Source organism: Anopheles cruzii, chromosome 2 (assembly GCF_943734635.1).
Source record: "Anopheles cruzii chromosome 2, idAnoCruzAS_RS32_06, whole genome shotgun sequence".
Classification (NCBI taxonomy): domain Eukaryota; kingdom Metazoa; phylum Arthropoda; class Insecta; order Diptera; family Culicidae; genus Anopheles; species Anopheles cruzii.
Window position 1 is genome coordinate 48,762,404 of NC_069144.1, and position 25,684 is coordinate 48,788,087.

The window sequence follows — 25,684 nt, forward strand, 5'->3', positions numbered from 1 at the left end:
CACCGGGGCTCAATTTGCCACAAGTGGTTCGGCTGTCAAAACAAATACAAACTGCGTCGTTTCGGGAAACGAGAAAAAAGAAGAAGGAACTGCTGAGAAAGCGGTTCCGGATTTTCCGGATTTAGCGGTTCCGCATTTTCCTTCGATTCGATCATTCCCAGAACAGAACATCTCCAGTCCGCATTTAGTGTGTGTATTTGTCTAATTCCGTGTGTGCCTAATACACCGTCGACATGGGTCGCTCGGTGCTTTGCGAGGGCCTGGTCGAGGAACAGCTGCGATATTTGAGAAAACATGCCGGACCGTGCGTCGGATTCCTGATCGGACAACCGGTGGCCAATGGTAACTATTATGTCGTGCACGCTAATCAGCTGAAATCGGAACGAGCGCCGAACGGTGACGCGAAGGAGTTGCTCGACCAAGACGTCCGTCAAATTTCCCAACACGCCCTGGTTGAAACGCGAATGCTTCCGGGCGGAATGTACGTGCTGGGCATATTTGTTTTCCATGAGAACAACCTGTTCGAAGATCAAGCGCTGCTGCAGCGCGTCAAACTCATTCTTCTGAACATGAAAGCCTCTTTCGAAGCCAATCCGTTGCTTATGGGTTACTGGGATGAGCAGGACCGGGACGAAAAGCTCGTGTTGTATTATTCGTGTCGCAACAAATCCTATTGCTGCAAAACGGTTTCGTTGGATACGGACAATCCGTCCGTACGGCCGTGCGATTGGAAGTTTTCGGATCAACCATCGTCCTGGTATCAGTTTAAGACGTACTTCGAAACGAACGACGTGTGCCCTTTGCAACAAAAAGTCGAAAAAGGGCAGCAATACGACACCGAAGCGAATCTGACCGAGTGCGCGAAGATGGTCAACGAGCAGCTGGAGGACGCAAAGATTTTGTTTGACGGTTTGCTTAGACCGGAATCGGATAGCGTCGAGGGAACGCTTCGCAAGATGGACCGCACTACGCTGGATGTTCAGGTGTACTTGCCATCGGTGAGTAGCTGTTCTTCCTTTTTGATAAACACACATTAACGGTTAAATTCTATCGTCCTTCCTAGCCACCCGATTTCCAAGAAGGTGAAGCAAAGATCGACCAATACAACGGGATGCTCAAGTTTGACGGGATCGTCAGCTCGCAGGTGTACGTCCACTCCCAGTGCACGTTCAGGGAACTGGAGCGCTTCATCAAGGCCGATATTGTGCGTTCACTGATGTCGCGCATTCAAATCCATTGCGATTCCCTGGTGCAGACGGATGGCGGGGTCCAGGATAAGATAACGTTGAACGAACTGCCACGCCGCATCTACTTCCCCATCCAGCAGAAGTATTCCAACTTCCCGGTGCAGTTTAGCGACTATCTGTTTCCGGACGAAGCCAAGGAGAGATTGGTGACGCAGATTGATGACATACTGGCGGTGAACCTTGCACCGAATCTTTTGAACGCTACGGTTGAGCTCGTGCCAGCCGTAAAGGAGGACGAACGACACAACGCGGAAGAATGCGGGGCCGGTGCATTGGGCGAGGGTGATGGCGATGGCGATTTGAAGCTTAACATGCCCGTCATCAGCGCTATTGTGGCCGTTTTTGTATTGTTGATCGCTCTACTGGTGTACTATATGCTGAAATAAAACGGGTATTTTGTGTTCTGAACCAGCGAAGGCAAAGTGAAGTCGGCTTATTTTTATTGATGACATCATAAAAGCATAAAACACTGAAAACATATCGGCTGAATGTCGACTATGACTTCATCAATGCCAGCTGATGAAGTCATAGTCGACATTCAGCCGAATGAAGCACAGACACAGTTTTAGTTACAAGCCAGCGGTGTAGATGGCAGCACCATTAGTCGACAAAACACTGTTTTGAATGTTTCAGCGGCTTCGATTTTCTGTTTAAAAAGTATTAAATGATCTGGCAATAAACAACGCACCGAAGCAAAGCCTCCCAAAATAGATGCTCCGACTACTTAGACTATCTGTGGCTCGACAATTCGCTTCTTTATGACTCTATTTAGATATGCTGGAATCCACTGGCGTTAAAACGTAATCTTAATGAGTAAGTTAGCACGTTTTCAGCCTTACCACCACCTGCCGCTGTAATCCTCCCTTCACTTGCTTTGGATTCGTCATTGAGTGCGTAATCATTTTGCTGCGCGCGACCCGGGATGGCACGATTCGATCTTGACCTTCGTGCACTATCTACTTAACCGCGTCACGTCAGTCAGAGATCCGAGCTTATGGTCGTATTTTTGTCGTTGCCCCCTTTGCCTAATGGCGAACTCGCATAACAAGGCTGAATGTGGCGGAAGATCGATCGTGGCCGCGCAGCAATTTCGCACACGCGTATATGGTGCGCTGAAGGAAATCGTTAGTGCAAAACATTGTCCAGTAGGCCGGTGGGCGGAAATGGCATAATGGCGGGTGCTTCATCAGGTTTTGATTAAGCATAGTTTTGGCCCCCGCTTGGGTCATTGGTCCATTAGAATTAGGCACGATACGGAGTGCTTATCAGTATGCACCGGACGCCAGGACCGCAGGAAGAGCGCGTAAAATCGACAGCGAACCGGAATCGCACGCACGCGATCGGTGGGGGGACTTATGCTCTTTATCGGGCGAATGTGGGGGGACATTAACCGACAAATTGGTTTGATGTTGCGTCCCTCATGGTGGCCCCAGCACGGACTTTGTGGTGGACACTGCGTGCCTTCGCGATTGCGTCGGCGTAACGTGCTACAAGTGTCAATGTCATGTGCCGATGACACAGACGTCCGCTTCCATGAATAATAATTTATTTAAAGGACTGTCTTTACCGTCTGCTGAAACTTTCGAGTGCACTCGAAGTGTTTTTGTTGTGCGCAAACTTTCGCGCGATCCGCCCGTGGCCGTGATTATAGCACGCGGACTATGCCAAGAGAGAAATAAACCGTTATTTACTTTCGCTAATGGGTACGGCGCGGACCGACAAAACTTCGAGAGCATCTTTCGCCACGCGGTGAAATTGAGGTGATCAACATATTAGCACTGTTTTCAGGGTTAAAAGAGAAGCGTCGATCGGTGTTACATAAAGGAGGTACACAGGAACAAACATAGCTCAAAGCTGATGGCGATCGTGACGAGAGTCGCGTAATGATATTACCGACGATTGCAGCATTTCGAAGGCCTTCCCTTCCCTGCGGTTTTAGGGCGTTGGCATTTTCGAGCGGTTTCGATGCGGTTACGAATGGGAAATTCACATCTCACCGGTGAGGACATATCAACGAACCGAGACAAAATGAATGAGTTAGTTTTGTGTCCTCCTGGAGAGCAAACATTGTGCCAAAAGTAAACTAATGAGGTGAGCTGCGATTGCGAAAACAGATAAAGCCTAACCTTCGCCGGGTATTAAAATCGAGCACATTTAAACCTTCAATTGGTTCACACCAAAAATGAACCGTATAAGTCCATTCAAATTTATGGCCAGTGAGATCAATCGCATCCAAAGGTCCATATTTTTTTTTTGACTGTGAAGAAAAAACAGTCTAATTAACCACTCGTATCCGGTCGCTCGGTCGGTAATCGCCTCGCCAATCGACAGTTCCGCGCCAAGATTCTCTCAGGGGCGTAAATGCAAAATGCCACCTTTGGCGCATTGTTTGCGACCGTCGTCGACTGTTTCACTCCGTTTGTGATGAGTTAATTAATGACCCAGTACCAGTATCTTCTTTCACGATGCTTCCCATGCCCAGCAAAACGGAAATCCTCCAACATCTCTCGATCGGACGCGACAAACTCTGGCTCAAGGCTCGGCGCGAGTGAAAATTGGGTTGTTTTTCAATTCGCCACCGGATGAGCTTCAAGAGCTGTCCGGTAATTCGTCCACGCTGTGTGTGTGTAGGCCATTGCCGACGAAACAATGCGGCCACCGGCTCACCGGCCTGTGGTTCCAAGATAATTGTCGCTGGTCGGTGCGCAAACAGTGCTCCACTCCGCGTGGTCCGCGGCCAATCCATGCAAATCCGAACGACAAACCCGCACCGGTGGAGGTGCATCATGTCCACAGCGTGGCGGATTAATTATCGCGCTATCCTTCGGATGTGCCTCTGGCGGCGGAATCGTTAATTGAAATCGCTCACTTAAGTTGTGGCGTCGGTGATGGGCTATGCAAAAAACGCCGTGAAGAAAAATGGCAACGATGCGGTCCATCATCTTCCGGAGCTTGAGGAAGGGGCGCAAGCGGTCGCCTCATCCTCAGTGGGTCACTGGGTAACTCGCGCGCTGTTCCGATGGTGGCATTGGATAAAAAGCACACACATACACACAGGTATGCGCCCTTAAAGTGCCATTTACGAAAGGGGGCTTCACACTTTAGCAGCCGTTTCCGATGCTCCGATCGCCGCGTTTCCCGAACCGGACGCTTTAAATGTGTTTAAAAGCCGATTTTGTTCAGGGGGGCGGATGATTACATTATTATTGTTGTTTTTGTTTTGTGGGAGATTTTTCGTGTATTTTCTTATGATGGCTTTAATTGCTGTTCCGCAGGTTTCGGGGAAGTTCCTCCGGTTTTTCATTGTTTCGATGATCATGATTTCCTTTTCAGCCATTTCTCTCTTCGCTAACGAGGGACTCTTCCGCGTGGTTTAAATTTTTGCTTGTTTTGCTCTGAAGGCCACGGCGGGTGTGCGGAATGCGTGAGAAAAGTTTCATTTAATTTAAAGTCACACGTAAATAGTTTGATAAATAATTAATGAAGGAAGGAACGTGAATTAAGGTAGTGCAAACCCTGTAACGAATAATTATAAAATAAACTTAAAACTAGTTAAACGACCTTTGTACCTTCATATATCAAGCATGCGTCCGTTCGACATCAACTGGAGTCAATGAACACTATCGGTTAAAACGCGAAACCAATCAAGCGCGACACTATTTGTCAAAATCTGCCAAAAATGTTTGCTCTCGATCTCCTCTAGTTCGGACCACAGCATTTGGTGCGTATCCGATTGGTGGGAGGAAAATGATTAATGGACCGCCACGGATTAACGTGGGCCAGAGTGAAAGGAGGTCTCCAGCAGATCGTGACCGGAAGATATGTATGGGGATATGGGCAAAAGTCGGAAATCGCCCGACTGGAGCGGCCTGTCAAAAAAGGTGGATAGAAAAAAAAAGTTGTTAAGTAAAAGGCACAGTTTTGGCACACTCCTCCATTATTGAACCGGTTTTATGATCGCTACGCTACAACGGGCCGGCAGCTGTTGCAGTTCCGTAGGAAAACCACAAGATCCCGTCACTCGCTGGGGAAGTTCTAATCACTAGCCACCCGTGGGCTATGGAAAGCAGAGCCTAAGGACACTATTTCTGCACCGAGGCACGACACGATCGATGCACAGTCGCCATAAGTCTCGAAATCGAATCGCGGCAAACTCAAAGACAATCATAAATTGCACTTAAGAACTTCTCGCAGCTGCATTGGACGCGTAGATAAATTCTTGTCAATTTCACGTGAGCAACGTCGGCACGTCCAATTAAAATCCCGTTGCTGAGCGATTGGCTTAAGGGTTGAGCGGGAATGTCGAGTGACACGAGTGTGGAGCGTGTTGGTCGTGCTGACAGAAAAGGATAATTAATCGATCGGGAAAAATACGGCAATGATCGGTTGTCATAAATTGTCCCATCGATTGCCGTGACGGCGGCAAAGAATTGGTTTGGCAGAGCTTCCCATTTGCCCTTAAAATGAGACTCCAACGACAGTCCAGGATTCTAGGAGATTCCTTAAGCTCGAAAACATACAAATATTTTCCCATGATAGCTTTAGGGTTAGTTTGTGCGCTTAGCATAAACCTACAGCATCTAATTGACAGCAAGAACCAAGAATCGCCGTGCCCGAGTTGTCCGTCCGACCATCGGATCGGCCCCCGGAGGTAGAACTAATGCTAATAAATAATTTTTCCCACCGTCAGCCAACGCGTTGACCGCAATCCAACGCCAATTGGGACCGAAACAAATCATCCCGATTTCTTGCACCGGCCCTCGCCGTGGCCGCATGGTGGAAAAGAACCTCAACTGGGCCGGTGCCGGTACGGGTTAAGCACGGCTGGGAAAGCGAGCTCGATCGGGTGGCCCCCTCCATTCGGGAGGGGTGTTTTTGATTGGCCACCGTCAACCGCCTGACGGCGATCGAAAGGAAAAGGATTGATGAACTTGCAACGATGGCAAGGGCGCACAATAATTGTGAAATCGTTCGCTCGCTCGCTCTGCGAATTTTATTCTCACACTGCCCGCCGGGTTTTAAAGCAGCGACCAACGGCAGGGGCGGCTAGTTAGAAAACAGAGCCTGATGCTTTCAAGCCACCGGAAAGGCCGCAGTTTTGCACGGCACTTCATGATGAGCAGCGAGCACTTAACCTTGGATGCGTTTATGCTGCATGAATAAAATTAAAGTCAACGGTTAATGTCACACCGAGTGGATACGCTTGAGTTATTATTCCTTTTAAGCTCACTGCCCCGTGGTGTGCTGTGTTGCAATGTGACAACACAGGCTCGGCAGGTCAATAAAAATAACGATTTGTTGAACAAATTTCTAAAGCCGGCTTTATGGTGTGCCTAAACATGCTGCTCCCGGCAAGCAAACGGCAGCCAGTTTTATGAGCAGTCCGTTAGCCTTCATCCGCTGCGCGGCAAGTACGCGAACCTCACGATAAAATAACAATTATCTCGCCGAGCATTATCATGCCACACCGAAGGTGACAAAATCTACATCTAGCAGACAAAGAGAATTACAGCATAGGGCTGACTGGAAGCCGATGAACTTAGGGCAGTAGCCCAGACCGGAACACCGAAGTGCACGACTCGACTGTTCTAACTTACAACCCACGACGGCGCTGGCTACGGTCATGGTTACGCTACTGGATAATGGGAAGCCAATCCTACCCCATGTCAAGCGGCAGGCACTTAGAAGATCAACAGTGGAGGTGGCCACAGTAGCACAGATTATAGACCCGCCAAGGGCGAAGGGCTCTGCATCAGAAGTTTGCCCTCTCGTTTGAAGAGACTTCAGAACTAGTGTACCACCGACATCGGCAGATGCCGTGCGGCAAGCCCCGAACGGAAATGGCTGCCAACGGGACGTGTTCTTTATTCCGTAAAAAAAATGATGCAACAAAAATGGCAGAAGAACATAAATCGAAACGATCCGTGAAGTGAGAAAATTGGCGGCGATTATGATTAATGTGCGCTATTTTGCATTCGCGCGGTTTTGCGATGTTCCTGCCAGACAGGCGAGCGATTTAATAATAATAATGATGATGAGGATCATCATCGTTGATCATCTCCCGGTGGCATTGGAAGTTCTATCTGACCCCGCAAGCGTGAAGCTATCCCATTAAAGTTGTTCGATCGAGGAACTGACTGGCGAAGCCGGCGTTCCTGCGCTAGTTCCATTATATGACCCAGAACCGATAAGAATAGCGTTGAATTGGCCGGAAGAAGGTGTGTAATTGGATTAAATGGGGTTTCATTAACAAATTGAATAAATTATGATTCAGCTGAGAGTCCCCATACTAACATTTGAACTAAATAAAAAAAAAGTATTTTAATAAAAAAGGTCATCGAAAGAAGTAGGCATTGAAAGCCCCCGAGACTACTAAGTAGTGCCCTGCGGAACGTTCATTAAACGCTGAATTCAATTTATTTGCTTCATTACCGGTGACTCATCAGCTGGCGCGTGAGCGAGAACCCTTCTGACGAGTTTAAATCTGAGACACTTAAAAAGGGTGCCCTTACCCGACGGCGCTGCCCTGCGTTGGCGATACGTCGGTCGCCCTTGAAATTGGATCCAATTTCCAGTGCCAGTGCACGGAAAGCGGGCCATCCGCGTCGGGACGGTCCACCTGTGACTTCCACCAAGGTGTCCTTTAGGCCCCGATTAGGTGTCGCTTCCTGACCTAGAACTTCGCGTTGCAGTAAAAACAAAAAGAAAAACAAGAAAAGCAAACAAAATGTGATTGGCCCAGCGTGGTGATGGGCCAACAAAGAGACGGACACCGTACCGCGGTGTTCCTCACGAATCCGGTCGCTCGGTATGCATAATTTTCCGACCCGACCTCTACCGCCGTGGCCCGTCGGAACATCCACACACACACGGAGGGCGCTAATTAAGTCATTTCAACAAACGCTGTTTTCCCAATGAGCTGGGTTCGCTCGTTTGCCCTGGGTGCCTCGGTGGCCCGATCCGCTTGATCGAATGGCGCCCGGCGAACTGTGTTCCGCTTGAAGGTGAAATGTGTACACAAAGTGACTATTTTCTTACTCCCTGAAACGAATGGCAGATGATTTATCTGTTGCTGCTGCTGCTGCTGCTGCGTGGCGCTACGAGCATCTTCGCGCCTCGGTCCGGGCGGCCGTTCGATTATTGACAAATCAACCTTTTGCCGTGGTGAATTCCCTTCGACAGTTACCGTTGCTGGACCGTTCGTCGGTCGTTTTAATTTCACTTCGGCCCCATGCTTCGGTGCAATTTTTGATCGCACCGATCGATTGCCATCTGGAGGAGCCGTTTGATTGAAGTCATAAGGTTCAATTAATAAACGAAACAAGCGTTCGGCCATAATGAAGCCGTTTTGTGGGCGCATTGTTATGAGTAGATAAAAACCAAGCAATAAGTGGAACAACGCGTGCGATGGTTGCGAAAAGTGTGATTTTATCCGGTGCATTATGAATTATGTAACGGAGGCGCAGTTTCGTAAAAGACGGAGGCAATTGAATTGGGTTTTGGAGAAAAACCCAAAAAACAAAAAAATAAATTAACAAGAAGGATTTCAATTAAAAATTGGAATCTGCTGTGACTTGTTGATTGTGTTGCGTGTGGATGAGAGAAGGTGCAACATGTTAAAAAGTACTTTGCCATTCCCAGAAATAAATTTTTAAATGTCATTACAGCAAAAAAGAGAGCGAAATAAATCCTTTAAGCTACGAGCTAATGATGTACTCGTTTCCCGCTGGCAGCCACTCAAAACCGGCCGGGAGGTAGCGAGCCGTTGGTTTATATTGCCGGCCAATTGCAATCAAAATGGTGGTAATCCATAAGTGATTATGAAACAATCAACTTCCTGGCTTCGGCGTCGTAGTCTTTACGCCGTGAGATTGCCGGTGTTGCAATGGTCGTCTCGATTAACGGAAAACACTTTCCGAACACCCGAATTGGATAGCCGATCGATCCTAAAGCCGAAAGGATTACCGGGCTCGGTGTGAAGTATCCCATTAGCGCAAACTGCATATCGAAAGCATGGCGGTCCGGGTCCTCCGTCCAGGGCTTTGGTCGAAATTGCATCCCTCGTATAATTGGCGGGCTGGCGGCGGTGCAAAATAAAATCGATTCCGGATGTCAAAAGTCAAGCAGCGCAGGCCGCGCGTATCTCAGGTTGGAATCTGCTTCGATGCAACTACGAAACGGATTCAGGGCGAGGTTAGATTTTTACACGATAGCTCCTCAGCGGCAATGCCTTGCGTCGAAGCACAATCCTTTTACAAATTACGTTCGTTTTGACTTTCTGGTTTTACATAAAAATTTCATGGGACACAGTCGTAAAGATCCTAGAATTTACGTTCGAATATCGGTGCGGCCGGCGGCATGATTTAATAATGTTTAAGCCACTGTTTGGCTTAAGCGTTTAGTGTAATATAAAGTAACTGCTCGTCAGCGCACCACGGCGACACGGCGATGAAAACAAGCATTTATTTATGTGCTGCCATTGAAGTGGTCATCAAGACGTATAAATTAATCGTGATCGTTGCGGAAACAAATCATTCTGTACAGATCGCGCCGGGGGCCCTGACTCCGATGGCACACATTTTTTTTTATTCATGGCAGATTTTCCATGCCGATACCAGAATACACGCGCGGTGCACACATGAACCGCAAGTGCGCCACTTATGTGTGCCACTGACCTTTTCCCGGTCCAATGCTTCGCATAAATAATGCTGCCCGTGGCAAGATGGGAAACGAGGTTGTTCTTAAAGCTGGTTCTTAGAGGATGCCATATGGGACGGCACTCGATGTGCTGCGATGCGATGGGCGGCTCTAGAAGTCGCCGCGAGCAGTTAGATTTGTAAAGCATGGAGATGGAATAAGGATCGCCCGAAAGGTTAGACGGTACGGTGCGTTTCTTGAAGCACGTTATCGGAAGGTGATGAAAAAAAATTGGCCGATACAAACAAGCAAACACTGTTTTTTTTCCTTTACTACCCCAATTCGGCGAGGCACCTGAAAACCAATATCACGTTAAAGCCGCGCCGCGTCGGTCGGCAAACGATAGCAGACTCAAAGCCACACATCACCGTTGCGTTTTGAAGACGTCATAAATCTTCGCCACCAGCGCAGACCGTCGTCGACCTATTTCTTCGACTGACCACCAGCTCGGGGGGAGGGTAAGGACTCAGCGAGCGAGTCCGGCTCCGGTCAGAGTGGCAATTAAAATTGTCCTTTCAATTAAAATTCCTCCTCCTGCGCGCCCGCGCGGAGGAGTCGCACGTCGCACGAGGAAGTGGCACCGGGGGCACCGAGATCGGGTGTGTGACCGTGGCACGCCGCACACGGTCACGCCAGCGTGGCCACGGCGCGCAGGCCAGCGGATATGCTTGCGGAGCGATCGTTAGGCGCCGAGGCAATGGACGCTGACATTGAACTCGGCGCGAGTTTTGTGGTGCGCACTGACGTCGGCGGTCGGCACTGGGGCTGCTGCTGCCGTGATCGATCGGTAATTATGCATGCTCGGAGCGTATCGTAATCCGCCGAAGGGGGGAGGCGCCTGGGTGACGACAAGCTGGCCGGATTGATGGAGGCGGAGGCGCCAACCTAAAGCAATACTCGGAGGATCACGAGGCTCTCTCTCTATCTGACCATTGCGCGCGCGAATCCGGCCACTCCGTCGGCAACGATTAGGTTTCGATTAGGCGTGTGCCCGTGTGTGTGTTTAGAAGCTTAATTGCATTTTTTTGCTTGTGACAAGTTGCGCTGTGGCGGTGATTAAAACTTAATTCACCTGCCCAAGTTGGTCGCACGCGCGAGAAGCAAAGATTCTGTCGCGTGAATGAGCGCATCGATCGTGGCCGAGCAAAACATGGTGTCGGCGACAATTAACAATCATTAACGTGGGCGACTCAATAGAAGGCGTTGAAATCAACGAATCTATTCGGCGGATAAAAGCGGATCGGTTATGCAAAATAGAGCAATCATTTTTGTGTTCCGATAGAACACAAAACGCCAGATGGGCACCGAAATTAAAAACAACACAGAACTCGAGCGCTGAGCAACTAAGAGTATCGTGGCCCTACATTCCACATCGTGGGTGGCCTTAACCAAAGGACACCCTTTGGAGTGGAGTTGCCCTTTGTGCGGCCCTACATTCGCCGTGGCCCGCTGGCCGTGCACCTTCCGACTTCTGATCATCATCCATTTTCGATAAACATTTCAACACGTCAGCATATTTACATCTATCAATCATTCCGGCGGCTCGCAGGGCTCCGCGACACCAGTGCACCGACACCATTTGCTCGTCTGTCCCCTGGCAGGCGAAGGCCAGCATGTAGGTGGAAGAGACTGCCATAAATGCTGCGTGCTGTGACTTACACGCTGTAGCCCTAACGTACTGCTGGACGGACACACAGATCCATCCGAGGTCTATTAGTCAGGCGGTGAACTATTGGTGCACCAAATCACAGTTCTATCTCGCCGTAGACGCAGAAAAATCAGATAAAGATTACGATAGCTAATGAAAAAATACACGTTATCCATTAATTTTAACAATTAAACTTTCCTGATTTAACATTCTGTTAAGGTCCCCAAGGTTGGTTATTTTTGTCTTTTAAAATATATTTTTCGGCGTTCGGCAAATGATACCAAACCAGCCGATCTGAGAAAGGTTTTGCTGTGTTCGTCGTATTTTTATTCGCCACACGTTCTCCGGGAAACAACGAACTACAACCACCGACCAAGAGGGTAGTAATCACAACTCAGAAGTAATGCCACGCCACGATAGCGCCACAGAATGGATGGCCATCGGCCGAAGAAATAAGAACCACCTCCCCCAAACGATCACCCGACCAATACAGCGTTGCACCGTCGGACGTCACACTAATACGGCCACTTAAGCGATATGGGGACACGAAGACGCGCAGACGATGGTGGCCACTCCGGTGGCGGCCCTCGGTTCGTGGTGGAAGACTTCGATGCCACGCTCGGCGACGAACCGTTTCGCGAACTGAAGAGTAAAAGCCGCGCGCAGTGGTGGGATCGAAAAACAAGGATGGCCCGTGGCGTGGGGTGTATGGTTGAAAATTTTCCGAAAAAGACAGTGGAAAACAAGCTCAATCAGACCGACCCGGACCGGGCACACGGACCGCACGGGCCGCGCAGACAGTCACTCGCCAGCAAGCAGGGCGTTTGGGCGCTGACCAACTCCTCGATGGACGGACAATCGGGGTTTCTTTTTGATTTTTTGTTATTATTAAACTGGTGAATTTTTGTGTTTTTTCGTTGTGCGTTCAGGTGCCGTGCCGTTTGTTAAACTTAATAGCTGCCGTTTAAAGGCAACCGTTACGTGTGATTGGCAGGATTCAACATTTGGTGCATCGTTCAACTTTGATCCTTCGATCGGGCGTGGAGTGTGTGATAAGATTATTGTCTGTAGTGTCTTCACGGGTTAACCGGGCTACCGAGCGCGAGAAAACGTTTGCTTTCTCGCTACAGATGATTAATTAATTGCCGTGACTAAATTGATCGTCTAATGATTTGCTCAGACAGCGCACATTTCCCAATCCGAGTGACGTAGATAGTTTGTTGTGCGGCGTGTTTGTGTTTCTAACAACCAGAAAAAGAGGCATCGCAAACGCCCACTTCGATCGGCGTGTTGATGAGTGTTGTTAACCGTATAATAATAGTGTGCAGTAACTAGGTGATTTCGTTCCCCTATAATTTTAAAACCATTCCGTGCCGGATGCGTGTGGTGAGCAAAACAACAAAAAAGATGCATTAGGGCTACACGTTATACGGTTCGATTTACGTAGAGTGAACGATTGTGGTTCCACCTCCTCTTAGTGATTGTATACGCATTGTGAAAATCATCCTTTTTGTGTGTCGCCGTAGAGCAGCCACCACCGAAACAAAAGGGGGCCGCTCACACGTTGGTGTGATTACGATCGATTTCGATTGGCGTAGCAGTAGAAAATGGCCACGAACGTTAGCAACGATACGATTCCGGAAGAGCCTACGCTGGAGACGGAGCCGCCGTGCGATGAGAATGCGGAAGAAAAGGTAAGCGAAGGATGTTACTGAGCCATGTAAAATATGGATCGCACTCGCCGTATCGTTGGAGTGTGCGACCGCCTTTGGGGTGTGGTTGACTTCTAGGAAAATTGCCTCCGATTAGAAATGGAGATTACCAAATTTTAAACAATAAAAATGGAACCGAATAGAACAGCGCACAGCAAAATCGAATGGCATGGTCGTGAAGCAAAGAAACAATCGCGTTTCAAACATGGGGATAACAATTTTGACAGCTCGGAAATGGAAACTCGTTTGCCGACAAGTCACTTCTTGCAGCATGCTCTGATTTAAAAGTTTGGCTCCCTTGGCGCATTGCAGCGTGCAATATCTAGCGAACTAGCGAAGTGAGATCTACAATTTTGCGGTGCACCTTAATACTGCCAAATGTCACGAAATGTTGCTTTACTGTGTTCCAAGCGCATTCACGGATACTCGTGGTACGCTAGGACAGCCATAAAACATCGCATTCGGCTGACCGTGTTGAATGCCGAATGGCGAACCAAGCTGTTAGATTGAGTTCAATGAATCCCGCGATTCCGGACGCCGAGTTTCGAAAGGCCGTTCCGTCCAGTTCCGATTCTATGCGCAGTCACGTCTCACATGTACACGCAATGGCACAGGCTGACCTTATTGAAAATATTGCGACGATTGCCGGTTTGGCACAGGCTCTCTCGATACGCCCTGGAAGCGAGACGAGTATTCTCTTAGCCAAACGGGGGTTTTTGTTGTATCCGTTGCATGTTTGTGTTTATGTTTAAATTATTTTGTACTGTTGATTTGGTATTTTGAAGGGATAGAAATAGAAATTCTATAGAAATCATCGTTTGTTTGTTGGTCAGGCCATGTCTTAAGACGGAAGGCCACATATTATTATTATTATAGAAATCATCGTAAGGCTACTTTCGGCCGTTCATCGTAAGTGGAATGTGTAAATCAAATTCGTATTCATCAAAATATAAACGTGCCTTAAAGCCTTAAAGGAACCCAAACAAATCACACTAGTGGTGAAGGACGACTTCTAGTCAAACTGCGGGTCATGGTGTTGGCTTCAACACGATGGATGATTATTGCCTAAGCTATTATAATTTTAATTTCATTTTTATCGTTCAATTGAGTGTAGTTCATTTGAATGATTGGCACGAACGCTTAACGGGGGAATAGGGATTCCAACAATTACATTCAAAGTTCCGGTTACCTAGAATCTAATGATTTGATTTATGTAACGGTTGAAATTAGAAAAAAGACTAACGTTCTACTGAGGATGATGCACAGACACAGAAAATAGTACCATTAGCTAAAGCAAAAGGCTTCATTCAAGAAAACTGCCCGCTAAAAAATGCTGTACTTTGTGTTGATTGTGCGCCAGTTAGCACTTTTCTAATGGACCACAATTCGGCCGCATTGCCGCACCACAAAGGGCTTTGTGTCAACCCCTAAGAAAGTGCCATTGAGTGCAACCCTTGTGCCTTATATAATGGCACACGCATGCAACTGGTATGCAGGCAGCACGCAACGTTCGGCCGAGTGTAAGTCAGTGCCGAGAAAGCATTTATACGTGCAACCATTAGATAGCTTAGGTATTAGTGGTCATTTGAGAAATTTTAACGATTCTAGTACTTGCCGCCACCGACCCCTAATATTCCTAGCAGCTTCTAATGCCCGCAACACTAGCCATTACCTTGTTGCAGACGAGCGTTTGTGGCGATGAGAGTGATCGCTAGCGAGAGCTGTCTCATTAGCGTTGGTTACACCAATTAAGGAGGTAGTGTGTTTTAAGAAGGGAAAGAAAAAGCGAGCCACACGGTCTTACTCAGAGACCGTTGAGTCAGGTCGACCTATTGGTGGCTACAGCGCGCACCGGTTAGCACAGCATGACACAGGCACGTGCCATATGAAACACCACACCCAAACGATTAAAATATCTCATACCAGAGTACGGCTATAATTGATTTGTCTTGGACCGTACCATTTCATAATGGCCACTGAAGGGATAAAATTAAACTTCAAACCTAGACACGCGTGCGCCCCTTCAGCATCCAATTCAAGCAACAGGTGTTCTCACTAAGATTTATGTTCCTTTCTGAACCACTCTGGAACCCTTCCCGGACCTCGAGCGATACCGTAAAAAGACGAGGGTTTGACACGTGCCTGTAGAATCGCTTCCTACGTTCGTGAGACTTTCCGGTTGTGATTTTCTAATCGGTCCAGCTCCGGTTTGACCACCCGTGAGTACCGAGATCGTGCCTCAAGATGTAGATCGTGATTCTGTCACCTGCAACCCATCGGTAGCTCCCGTTACCAAATGCATAGTCATGAGCGACTGATTGCTTCCAGTTCAGGCCGCACGTAATACTGCACGCATTATTCATGGGATTCAGTCAGCATGCACACGACCACGCACCACCAGGATTCCGTTAATGTCCGACAGGTGGCACAATTTCCCACCGTCTTCGAGACGGTCGTCTCACCAGCAACAACGACGTCCGGTCCGACTGCACGGGGTAATTTGCTAAAGAAGAAAACAAACCGTTTCGCGCATCACATTAAGCGGTAAATCGAATTAGCTGATTCATGAGCATTTACGACTGAAACTATTTGTAAGCGTGTAATGCCTGCGAACATGACATCATGGCCACCCAACGCCTGGACACTGCGTTGACACGAACGGCGTGTGTGTAAAGTTAAAAATAGACTGATGCGTCGGTAATTAGGTATGCTACATCTCTATCGGTGTAACGCAGAAGGAAAATGTATGCGCGTGACCAGAACTCTTTTGCTCTTAAGCGCTTGATTTTGTAACCAGAAAATTTTAAATTGTTATTTGATTTTTATGCTACAAAATTTCATCAACCAAACAGCTTACTTAAGCTTGGATACTTGGAACAAGGCTCACATTTCATTTCTTGTACGCTTATCGACCCTACCATAAATGCTGTTATTTAATACGGCCATTACAAGTGTTCCCGGGCTGCTCTCACCATCACCGATGGCTGGAAGATCATTTTATTGGGACCCGTTTCACACTCATCAACCGGCAGCAGCGGAGCCCCGAAGCTGCTCCGCTTTAATGGTCGGTAAAAATTTCATTACTTCTTCACCACATCATGATCCATTTTGTTCGTTTCCTTCGTTCACTGTGCCGCAGTCGGGCCGTCGGGAGCGCGAGTGATGGCTCATTTTTTGCTACTATAACTCAACGCTCAACGCTCGCTAGAACTCGCATTAGTTCTGGTCGTAGGTCGTAATTCTAAAACCAACTCAACCACTATCGATTAACAGACGTGCACGCGATAAAAAAGGAACCAACGCCACTTTGCTTCCTTTCACTTTTATTCGGTTCTTGACGGGGTTCTTGCTTGTTCTTGACGGGCCCTTGGCAACAGTTTTATTCTTTCCAAAAACTGAGCACCCAGCGGCTGACTCGCTTGGGACGCTATAACTATTGTATGCCGGATCGCGGTGGTAAGCCGAATCGCGTGCGATTACGAAATCGTTGGCTGACATCGATAGGTCGAAGCATAAACCGAGTAAGAACACGGTAAGGCTGATGACCTGTGATATAATGTTGACCTTGAGGATGTGGTTTTATACGTTAGGCTCCCTATGGACCCCTCGTGGCGCTGGTGCAGTAGCTATCATTCCAAGGAGACTTCAGGTTTGATCGGAAAACTGCAATTTGTCGATTTTGACACCTGCATGGTAAGTGAGCATGAGTGTTCCCAAGCTGTCTGCTGCTGATTATGGTGCGGAAGCCTTTGAGTCGAAGCCTTTGACGTCATCATCAATTGTTCCATCTTACATCCATATGGTATCAGGGGACTCGAAGCTTGTTATATAACGCGCATTCGGGTCAGTTTTAGTTTCCACACCTTCCATAACTGTTCGTTGACGGGCGAGATAAAACAAAATTACCTAGAGCAGCTTAGAAAGCTCTTTTTCAAAAAATTAAAAATAGTAACTAGATAAAACCGAGGGGATTTTTCAACCTAAAAATATTCGACTGCAAAACTCTGAACTGGGAACCCCACTTTGACACAGTACATGGCCACGGCACGGCAATAATGCAGTGAAAGTGATAAGAACTCACTCAGTTGCGCACATATGACAAAGTTGTGCACTTTGAAAAGCTTTTAGTGAATCAATCAGTTAGGCTCTCGAGTTTGCTTCTCTCGGAGTGTGAACATATTTAACATATTTGATCTCATTAGAAAAGGACAATGAAAACATAATTTCAATCGTTATATCAGTTAATCGAGCTGCGCCTTTCTCTCCATAGTGCCGGCAATGTAAGAAGAATATGTACGAGCTACAATTAGTCTTGAACGTGTCAAAGTCGCTTTACCACAATAGTTCCATCACTGCTACAATAGTGTTCTGGCAGCTGACGAGCCCAAAAGCCGCCGGCCGGCTCTAAACTCTTTTGACGTCATAGCGCAACTGGTAGAATTTTCGCAGCCAAAAGCTGAACGCCCTCGAGAAAAGCTGGAGAAAGAAAAAAATCAATTAACGGAAAACCATCGTCCCGGGTGCGTTCCGACCCCCGCAAAGCGGCGATCCGTGAGCGTGAATAATGTTGGAGGTTCATCAATTATGTTGCCCGCGGCTGTCAGGCCGTGATGAGGTGCCGAGATGTTTGCCAAAAGCGGTTATCAATTAGCCGTCGAGAAGTCCGTAAACGTCGTTTCATCGGCCGTCGTCCGCTTGGGGCTTTATTCTGGGTCCCCCCGAGAACCCATCACGTTACACAGGGCCCCCGTCACCGTCAACCGGAACGATCGTGAGGCTGATAAAATCAGGAAAAAGGCAAGGCAGCTTTGACGGCGTACTCGGTGTTCGGGCACTCTTTCCGTTCGTTGCCACCAGCGTCGTCCAGTGATATATTTGCGCCCACTGGCCAAACCTACGCTTCAGGATGTGATCCCAATCGGCGAGGCTATCGCTGACCCCGCGTCCTGGTCGCGGTGTACCAGTTTGCCCCGCGCAACGACCGTGGACACTTGTAAACTTCTCCGATTTACGCAGATCGACAAGATTTCGATCACGTTCGGAGGTAGCCTTACGTAGCCACCACCACCGCCGCCGTGACCAACCGTTGCGGTCGCGTTGTAAAACGATCGCAGCCGTTCGATATGTTTAATGATGGATACTCTTGTTACAGATCCGACTGTCGATCACGTCGATTTGATGCGTAAAATCGAGCAGGAAATTGATTAGTTGCGAGCAATTTACACCACACGCATGATCGGTGAATCCGTTTTCATTCGAAGCTACTATACAATGTTTTTTTTGCTTCTATTCTAATTTGTGATCCAAACACATCAACACAAACCATCGCTCCGACACTCGACAACTCTCGTGAGAATGCCACCGAAGGACGTTTGGGTTTGATGGATGGCAAAAAAAGCTGTAAAATCCGTCGGCTAAGTGTTGTCGGCCCCAAAGACGGTCTCTCTGCACCGCGCCGTGTTCCGTGCGTGTCCGAACGGACATCCAGCGGAGAATCGAAAGAGATCACACATCTGCACGCGTCGTTTATGTAAATAATTCATCAAACTATGACTCTCGTTTTGGTCGTGCCGCTCAGCGGCGGTCGGGCGCTAAATGGCCGCTTGCAGGGTTAACGAACATTAAAAGCTAATCTGGCGTAAAATTAAGCTTCGTCTGATGACGCGTGCCTTCTGTGGTTCCGGTTACTTTTATTTAATGCTGCCGGCATCCAGAGGAGTGTCCGTGCTGTAGTGCTCCGCTCCGAGACGATCCCAAAGATGAACAACATCTTGTGGGCATATAAAATGTTACAATTCTTAATAATTTGTGCAAAACAGCTTTTTGATTAAGCATCAGGTCCGTTAGAATTCAATCCCATTCAATTGTCCCGGCAGGACGGAGCCCTTTTTGCTTATATTTACGCAATTTCGCGCGGCATTCAAAAGAGTTCTCATATTCCCAAAAAGGACCATGTTAAAATGATAAGAATGGAACAAAGTTTTCCAATTCTAAAATAAAGGAACCGATTCCTTGCGACGGTGGCCGCTCAAGAACCGCTAAATCTTTTCCAGCAACTGCGAGCCCCTTTTATTGCCCAAATAAAAGCTCTCAGACAAAGTCAATCTTGCCCGAATCTGAGTCCAGCATCTAAATCGAGTCCATGTTCAACCGAGCATTAAAACACTTCAGAATCAACGTTCTGCTCGATGCACACAGGGTAATCACGGCCAGTTTTGCGTATCTTTCCGCCCGAAAACGGCTGGGCCACCGTAAGAACAAAAAATAAAGACCAAATCGGTAATCGGTTTATTTGGTTGGCTGGATGCCATTTTATGTCACTGGCTCCAGCGTCTAAACGAGGAAATATTTGCCCTCTAACCACCCGACAGACAGTTGGAGTGGTTGGTACGACATAAAACACCGATCTCTCCCAGTCCGTCGGGGGCCCCTAATGAGGCCCCCGGGTAATCGGCGCTCGGTTGTCCTGCTGTCTGCTGGTCCGCGCTACCGCCGCCGGAATGCAGGAAGTTTACATTGCTGGGCAGCTGAAGAAAAACTGCTCGTTTGCCCCCAAAATCGGTTCAGTTTGCGGTGGGTAAACATTGGAACGCCTTCTGGGTAAGCGTTCCTTCGCACAGGAACGTTTAATGAGCAGCATGGCTGGCCAAGTGGCAGCGAAAAAAGAAGGGACTTCACCCCAATGTGCTCAAGACAAGTGTCCGCGGGCAGCAAGATCATCTCGGCGCGCGCGACTTTGCACGTTCCGTTTGCGATTTGCGTATGACCTTCAAATTCTCTTCGCGCCCCATCGGAACAGGTAGCTAAGCTTTGCTAAAACATTTCACGATTCATAAAAAAGAGGAAAAAGACAAGACGTCCCCAGAACGGCCAACAAAAACGGCCATCGTGTTTGCGGACAGTCAATATTTGACAGGTACGGGAACTTTTCTAACGGGTTGTTTCCAGCGATTTGTTTGGAGGTAAATAGCAATTAATCGACGACGGAACCGTTGTGTTTTGGTCACGGAACCGAACTCCCATCGTGCCCGTGGTTCGTTTGCGGAAGTGACGACTAAAATGGTCGCTGCTAAGCCGACACCACCTTCGATGCGGGCTTGGTAAGCTTCTTTTCAGGGATTTACTGAACACTCCGCCCGGTGGCAGTAAATGGTAAGAATAGTGACAAACAAGGGCAAACGTTGATCGAGTAACCTGTCAACGTTATGACAGCCCCTTGCTGGGCCGTTGCATAAAGGCGTTTTCGGAGCGATTTGCAAGCGTCGGGCGCAAAAAAAGGCCAGACGCGCTAACCGGGTTACGTCACACGCAGGCGCTCGTCGTGACACGCGGTCTCGGTCGAACCGAAATGCACTCCGCGTGTCGACAGATGTTTCTTTCAGCTCCGTGCTCCAGTTACACGCTCCGGTCGATAACGATCTGGTGGGGTACCCTTGAACTTGACACGGTAGCAGCGGTGTGTAAATTAGATTATGACATAGTGGGGCTCCTTCATCTCGTAGCAGCTTTCGAGCCGCCTTAGATAACAGAGGTGTCCAACAGCCCCCAGCAGGTAACCGGTTTTATGCTGCACCAGGCAATCCGGATTGTGCGTGGCTCCTCGATTAGCTACGAAATCGACCCATCGGCTCGGACGATGAGTAAGACGGTGTCGAAGGAAACTCAAATAGCTCCACGGCAGTACATCATCTCGAATGCTGCATTTCAATCAATCGCGCGCAAATCACTTCATCCGCTTCGTCCGAGACCCTCGTGCGGCCCATGCTGAGCAGGACGGCCCATACCCCGAGCGCTCGTGCAACACGTGTTTCTAATCGACGTGTATTGATTCCGAATGCGGGCTCGGAACTATCGGGCCGATCGGAACCGCGGCGAACGACAGCAGAGGCGTGCAGAGCCGTGCAATTAGCCTGTGATGCGACAGTTCTGTTTCCTTCTGCTCGAGAGTGAATGAGGAAGTCGGGGAGTGATTAATTCACAGCTGCAACACGTGGTTGTGCGTACCGTTCTAAGTGGGATCGGCTACACCCGGTGGGGGGCGACCACATTCCACACGGATTCCCAGTGCATTTACTGTGCACGGAACAGCAGCGCACGGGAAATGAGAAAACATATTTTCTGGCCCACTGACAGCCGCGAGCAGATTAGTGTGCCCTTTTGTGCAAAAAAACAGCTTCGTAGGCAAATGTGCCCATCAAAAGTCGTCATTTTTGCCAGCCACTTGCCGTTCGACGAATACATTACGAAAGGTAGCGGATCGAATAAATCTCCATCGAGACCGGCGAGGTTCAGCCGTCCGCAATCATTAGCCAGTTTAGCTTCTTGATGAGCACTTGATTCTTCACACCCAAGATCCGTTATCTCCTCCAGCACACTGCGGCACTCGACGGCCAACAAAAGGCTAATGATGCCGTGGGGCCGTGTGTACTTTTTATGCTACCGTCCATATAGGACTCGCCCCAAAAGCGTACGGCGCAGCAACTTCAGGCCCCAGGCGCATCTTCAAGGTTATCACGGCGAACGGTTCGTGAAGCTTCGGAAGGGCTACTGGAACATCGGACGGGCGGTACCTGCGGGGGGTCTCCCCAGGCGGGTTCTAAGCTTTGAAACGCCACACCGCACTTCGGGTGCTGAAAACCGGCTCACGAGATGATGTCGATGTCAATCAAGAGATGACACGACAGCGGTGGCGGCGGCTTGTGGTTTCCCGTTTCAGTTTTTTTATCTACTTCTTGCCAACAAGCCTGACAAGGCTGTTGTCGATGGGCCTCTCCAAAACCGGAACAAATAAACAAACAAAGAATCTAAGGCACAATCAGAGGGATCAGAGAGTAAATCAATTTCTTGAGATGATCAAGTCACGGAAACCGGACATCAAAATCCTGCGTGACCCGCGAGAGCGACCGATCGGCGATTAGGGTGAGTCGGATTTAGACAAATGATCTCATTGCTTTATGGGGGGCCCAGGATCTTTGTGGTCAACGCTTTGCACCGATGCGGGTGCCTCTGGTGGCCTGTAAAACAAAAAATCTACCAACGACCACACTCAAGTCCCGGATGTGAAACGACCCCTCGGTGGAAGTTCAACGTACGTAGATCCGTCGTCGTGATGATGAGCAGCGAGCCGAATTGCTGTTCCAGGGATAACCTCGGAGGCTCGTCGCTGTGGCTGGGACAGTCTCTAATCCCCCCCGAGTGACGAGATCTTCAAGAAGTTTCACATGTTCCATTCACATTTCATGTAAAAAATAGAAACTAATTCTGGTCATTGTTAATCATAGGGAGTGCAGTGTTGATCAAGCCGTTAACATTATTTTACTTCTTTACTAATATCATTCTGGGGTGTCCATTAGACACACCGCACGGCACGTTAACCATAATTACATAATAAATTCTCTTCCACGCCTAATAATGGCAGCATGACGTCGACGATCGTGTCCGATTTCCGAGACCGAGCCTGTGAACCATTTAAACGACCTGTGATGGCCTGTAAAGGTCGTGTCGATAATCGGACGGATAGGAATTTCTAATTTTAGCTCTGCCATGCCCGTCTGGGGCTGGGGTCGAAGGCATTCCTCCGCACCGCTGTGGTCGGTGAACTTCGAAACGTTGGAACGATTCTTATGTGGCCAATATGGAAGGATCTTTGCAAGATAATCATGGAACCACACAAAAAACTGCGTGAAGTTATTGAAAAAAATGCCTTGTCACGTGACGATCCGCATGGGTCCAGGATGCGAGAGATACGGGCATGACTCGTCCAATCTTCATAGGCCACAATCAAGTGCTAACGCTGTTCGTTTATTTCTCTATAATTATGGTACTTCGATTTAAAAGTTAGTTTTGGAAAATTATTTTTCATTTTTGAAAACGCTTGAACTTTTTTCAATAAGCTCGCAATCAATCTCATGTTTTAATGCCGTGCCGTGATTTAACGAAACGTAACGGTATAAAATTTGCAATAAAATAATTAAAAATAAACAATTAAGAGCGATCAAGAGTGAACAAAACGTGAGTGCGAGATAAGAAAGAACGGTGAGCCAGGTGAGCCACCTTGCCACAAGGAGAACGTGCGCGAGCTCTTCCGGATCCGGACCATCGAACAGCTGACTGGCTTAGGCCGATCTTGTTGTGTGACGTCAACAGTGGATGGCTCTCTGTTCATACGTTTTATTCTCCCGAGGCTCTCTCACGGATCGCGGCGTCGATCACGGTTCACTCACAGCATCCCCATCAGCGGGGCGCTCGACTGGATCTTGGCTCTCGAAGATCATCGACAGCATCGGGAGCGAAGAGCATAAAACCGAGCTGGCAGAGTGCTCTCTCTCTCTCTCCCTCTCTCGGTGTGCAAATTTATATAATTCCCATATAACGCTGTCGCCAGCATCGACGGGCCAGTCAGTTTGTGCACAGCCTTTGCGGAGTGTGCGACGAAGTTTTGAGGGCGCGCTTTTCAAAACCGGGCGTCTTCTCGCGGACCGTGGACCGATTCGTCGTCGTGAGTGATCCCCGTTTTTTCCGCTTGGTTTTCTGCTCTGCGCGCGCACGCGTTTGCCTCCGTGTTTACGCAAACTGGGACATTACAGACGCCTTGCGTTGCGCAAGCTGATCTGCCGATCGAAGGGGTGGCAGCGCACGAGAAGGATCCCGGCAAGTCATCGACAGCGGCAGGTATCAGGCCAACAAACTCCGATCGATGAGTGCTTCTGGCTCGTGCAAATTGAAAGTGCAACACACAACCACCGGCAGGAAGGTCTTCAGGTCTTCCGGCGCTGGAGACGACAAGGAAAAGGGACACACGGTCGGAACGGAACGAAGCCCACCAGTGTGACGCAACACAGCGAAGGCAGCTTCAAGGACCCACGGCCGGCGAAAGTGATGTAATTGGCCACCACAGACCCGGCGCTGCAACCGACGAGAATCAATGTCTTGAGCGCACTTTCTTCGCCCTTCGCCGGCTGTCTGCGTGCATGCGTGCGCCAGCCAAGTAATAGTTCCGCCACCCGTGCCTCCCTTCGTCCGATCGGCCTCGCCGGCGGCATGTCTTGGATGCTGTTTGCGTAGTAAATGTCAATCAAACGCCCGGCGGCCCGGTTAAGTAAGCGGTTTTGCACTAATCTGCGAGAGGTGTGATCGACGATCGACGCCGGAGAACAATAGGCCACTCTATGCTCGGTGTGGCCCACCACGAGAGCGGATAACACGCGGGCGTTCGACGTTTGCCTTATCGTGCAGCAGTGTGTTTTATGCGAAACTCCGCCGTTCACCGTCGCACTGCGCAAGGAACACAGGCCATAGAGGGCGTTAGGCGTGTCAGTGAGAAAGTGCATTTACGGTTTTTGGACCTACAATCTACTGCCACATACTACCAGCGAGGCGCGCACATGTTTGAACATCACATAAAATTAACAGCCTAGCACCCGAAAGTCACCAGACGGACAGGGAAGACACGCACCGTCCGTGTGGAGTGGAGTGTAATTTAAGTGTATGTGTGGCCGCCCAGAGGACCACGCCTTCAGCAGAATCATGAGCTTTAACACCTTCCTGCAGGTAAATAGCGGCGCCAATTCGGCGTGATGTAAGACTTCGATTAAGATATTATTCCGCTCCAGGCCGGGTGAGCGAGCTATTAAGTTGGTTACACCCGATGTTTCGGTAATGATTTCCTGTCTCCACAGGCGTCACCGACACCTGTGACCTTTCCCGTGTTGTGCCCCGTTAAATGTGTGCGCAACAATGGCTATCATTATCATTAGGGGAATCCTGTGGTGGGTACCTGGGGATCAGGCATACCAAATCGACCGACCGGCTGTGTTCGATTTAGCTGAAATGAGGATCGATCATCGGCGCTGATTGGATGTCGGTCACAGTTAGTTCCGTTAAGACGATCGGGCCTGTTATGGACGCTACCATGTAGGGGCTCTAACGCCACCAAGGCATTGATGCATCGGCACGCTTTATCGGCCAGAGTTGCCGACATTTTTGAATGCAAACATCGCCGCTGGCGAAACCGAAGATGATGAAGGAGGGTCAAAAAGCAATACGCGCAAATTTGCATACGCGAATAGCATCACGTACGCGTCTTGCGCTACGCAAGCTGAGCTGCGACCGCTGCGTTGGATGCCATCTTATCGGGCGGAGAGAAGAAGGCATTACTTTGCGGGTTCGAGCCACCGCGGAGATGATGCCTTAGCTGAACAGAGAGAGAGTGTGTGTGATCAGAAAGAGAAAGAGCACAGAGCGCCACCGATATAGGTGTTAATGTTGCAAAACTGAACTGCACAAAAACCGTTGTGTTGCGTGAATGACGTGAAAATGATGCCTACGAACCACGGCGCTCCTGACCTCGATTGGTAGACGATTTTGTGTAACGAATGTTT

At 48.8% G+C, this 25,684-nt stretch overlaps 1 protein-coding gene across 1 annotated transcript; it reads left to right on the forward strand.

Annotated features, from left to right (window-relative positions):
- Positions 1-84: 84 nt before the first annotated feature.
- On the forward strand, positions 85-1,653 carry LOC128277947 (protein odr-4 homolog). The gene is made up of 2 exons (XM_053016559.1): positions 85-998; positions 1,064-1,653. The coding sequence occupies exons 1-2, from the start codon at positions 234-236 to the stop codon at positions 1,631-1,633; spliced, it is 1,335 nt and encodes a 444-aa protein (XP_052872519.1). The 5' UTR covers positions 85-233; the 3' UTR covers positions 1,634-1,653.
- Positions 1,654-25,684: the final 24,031 nt, after the last annotated feature.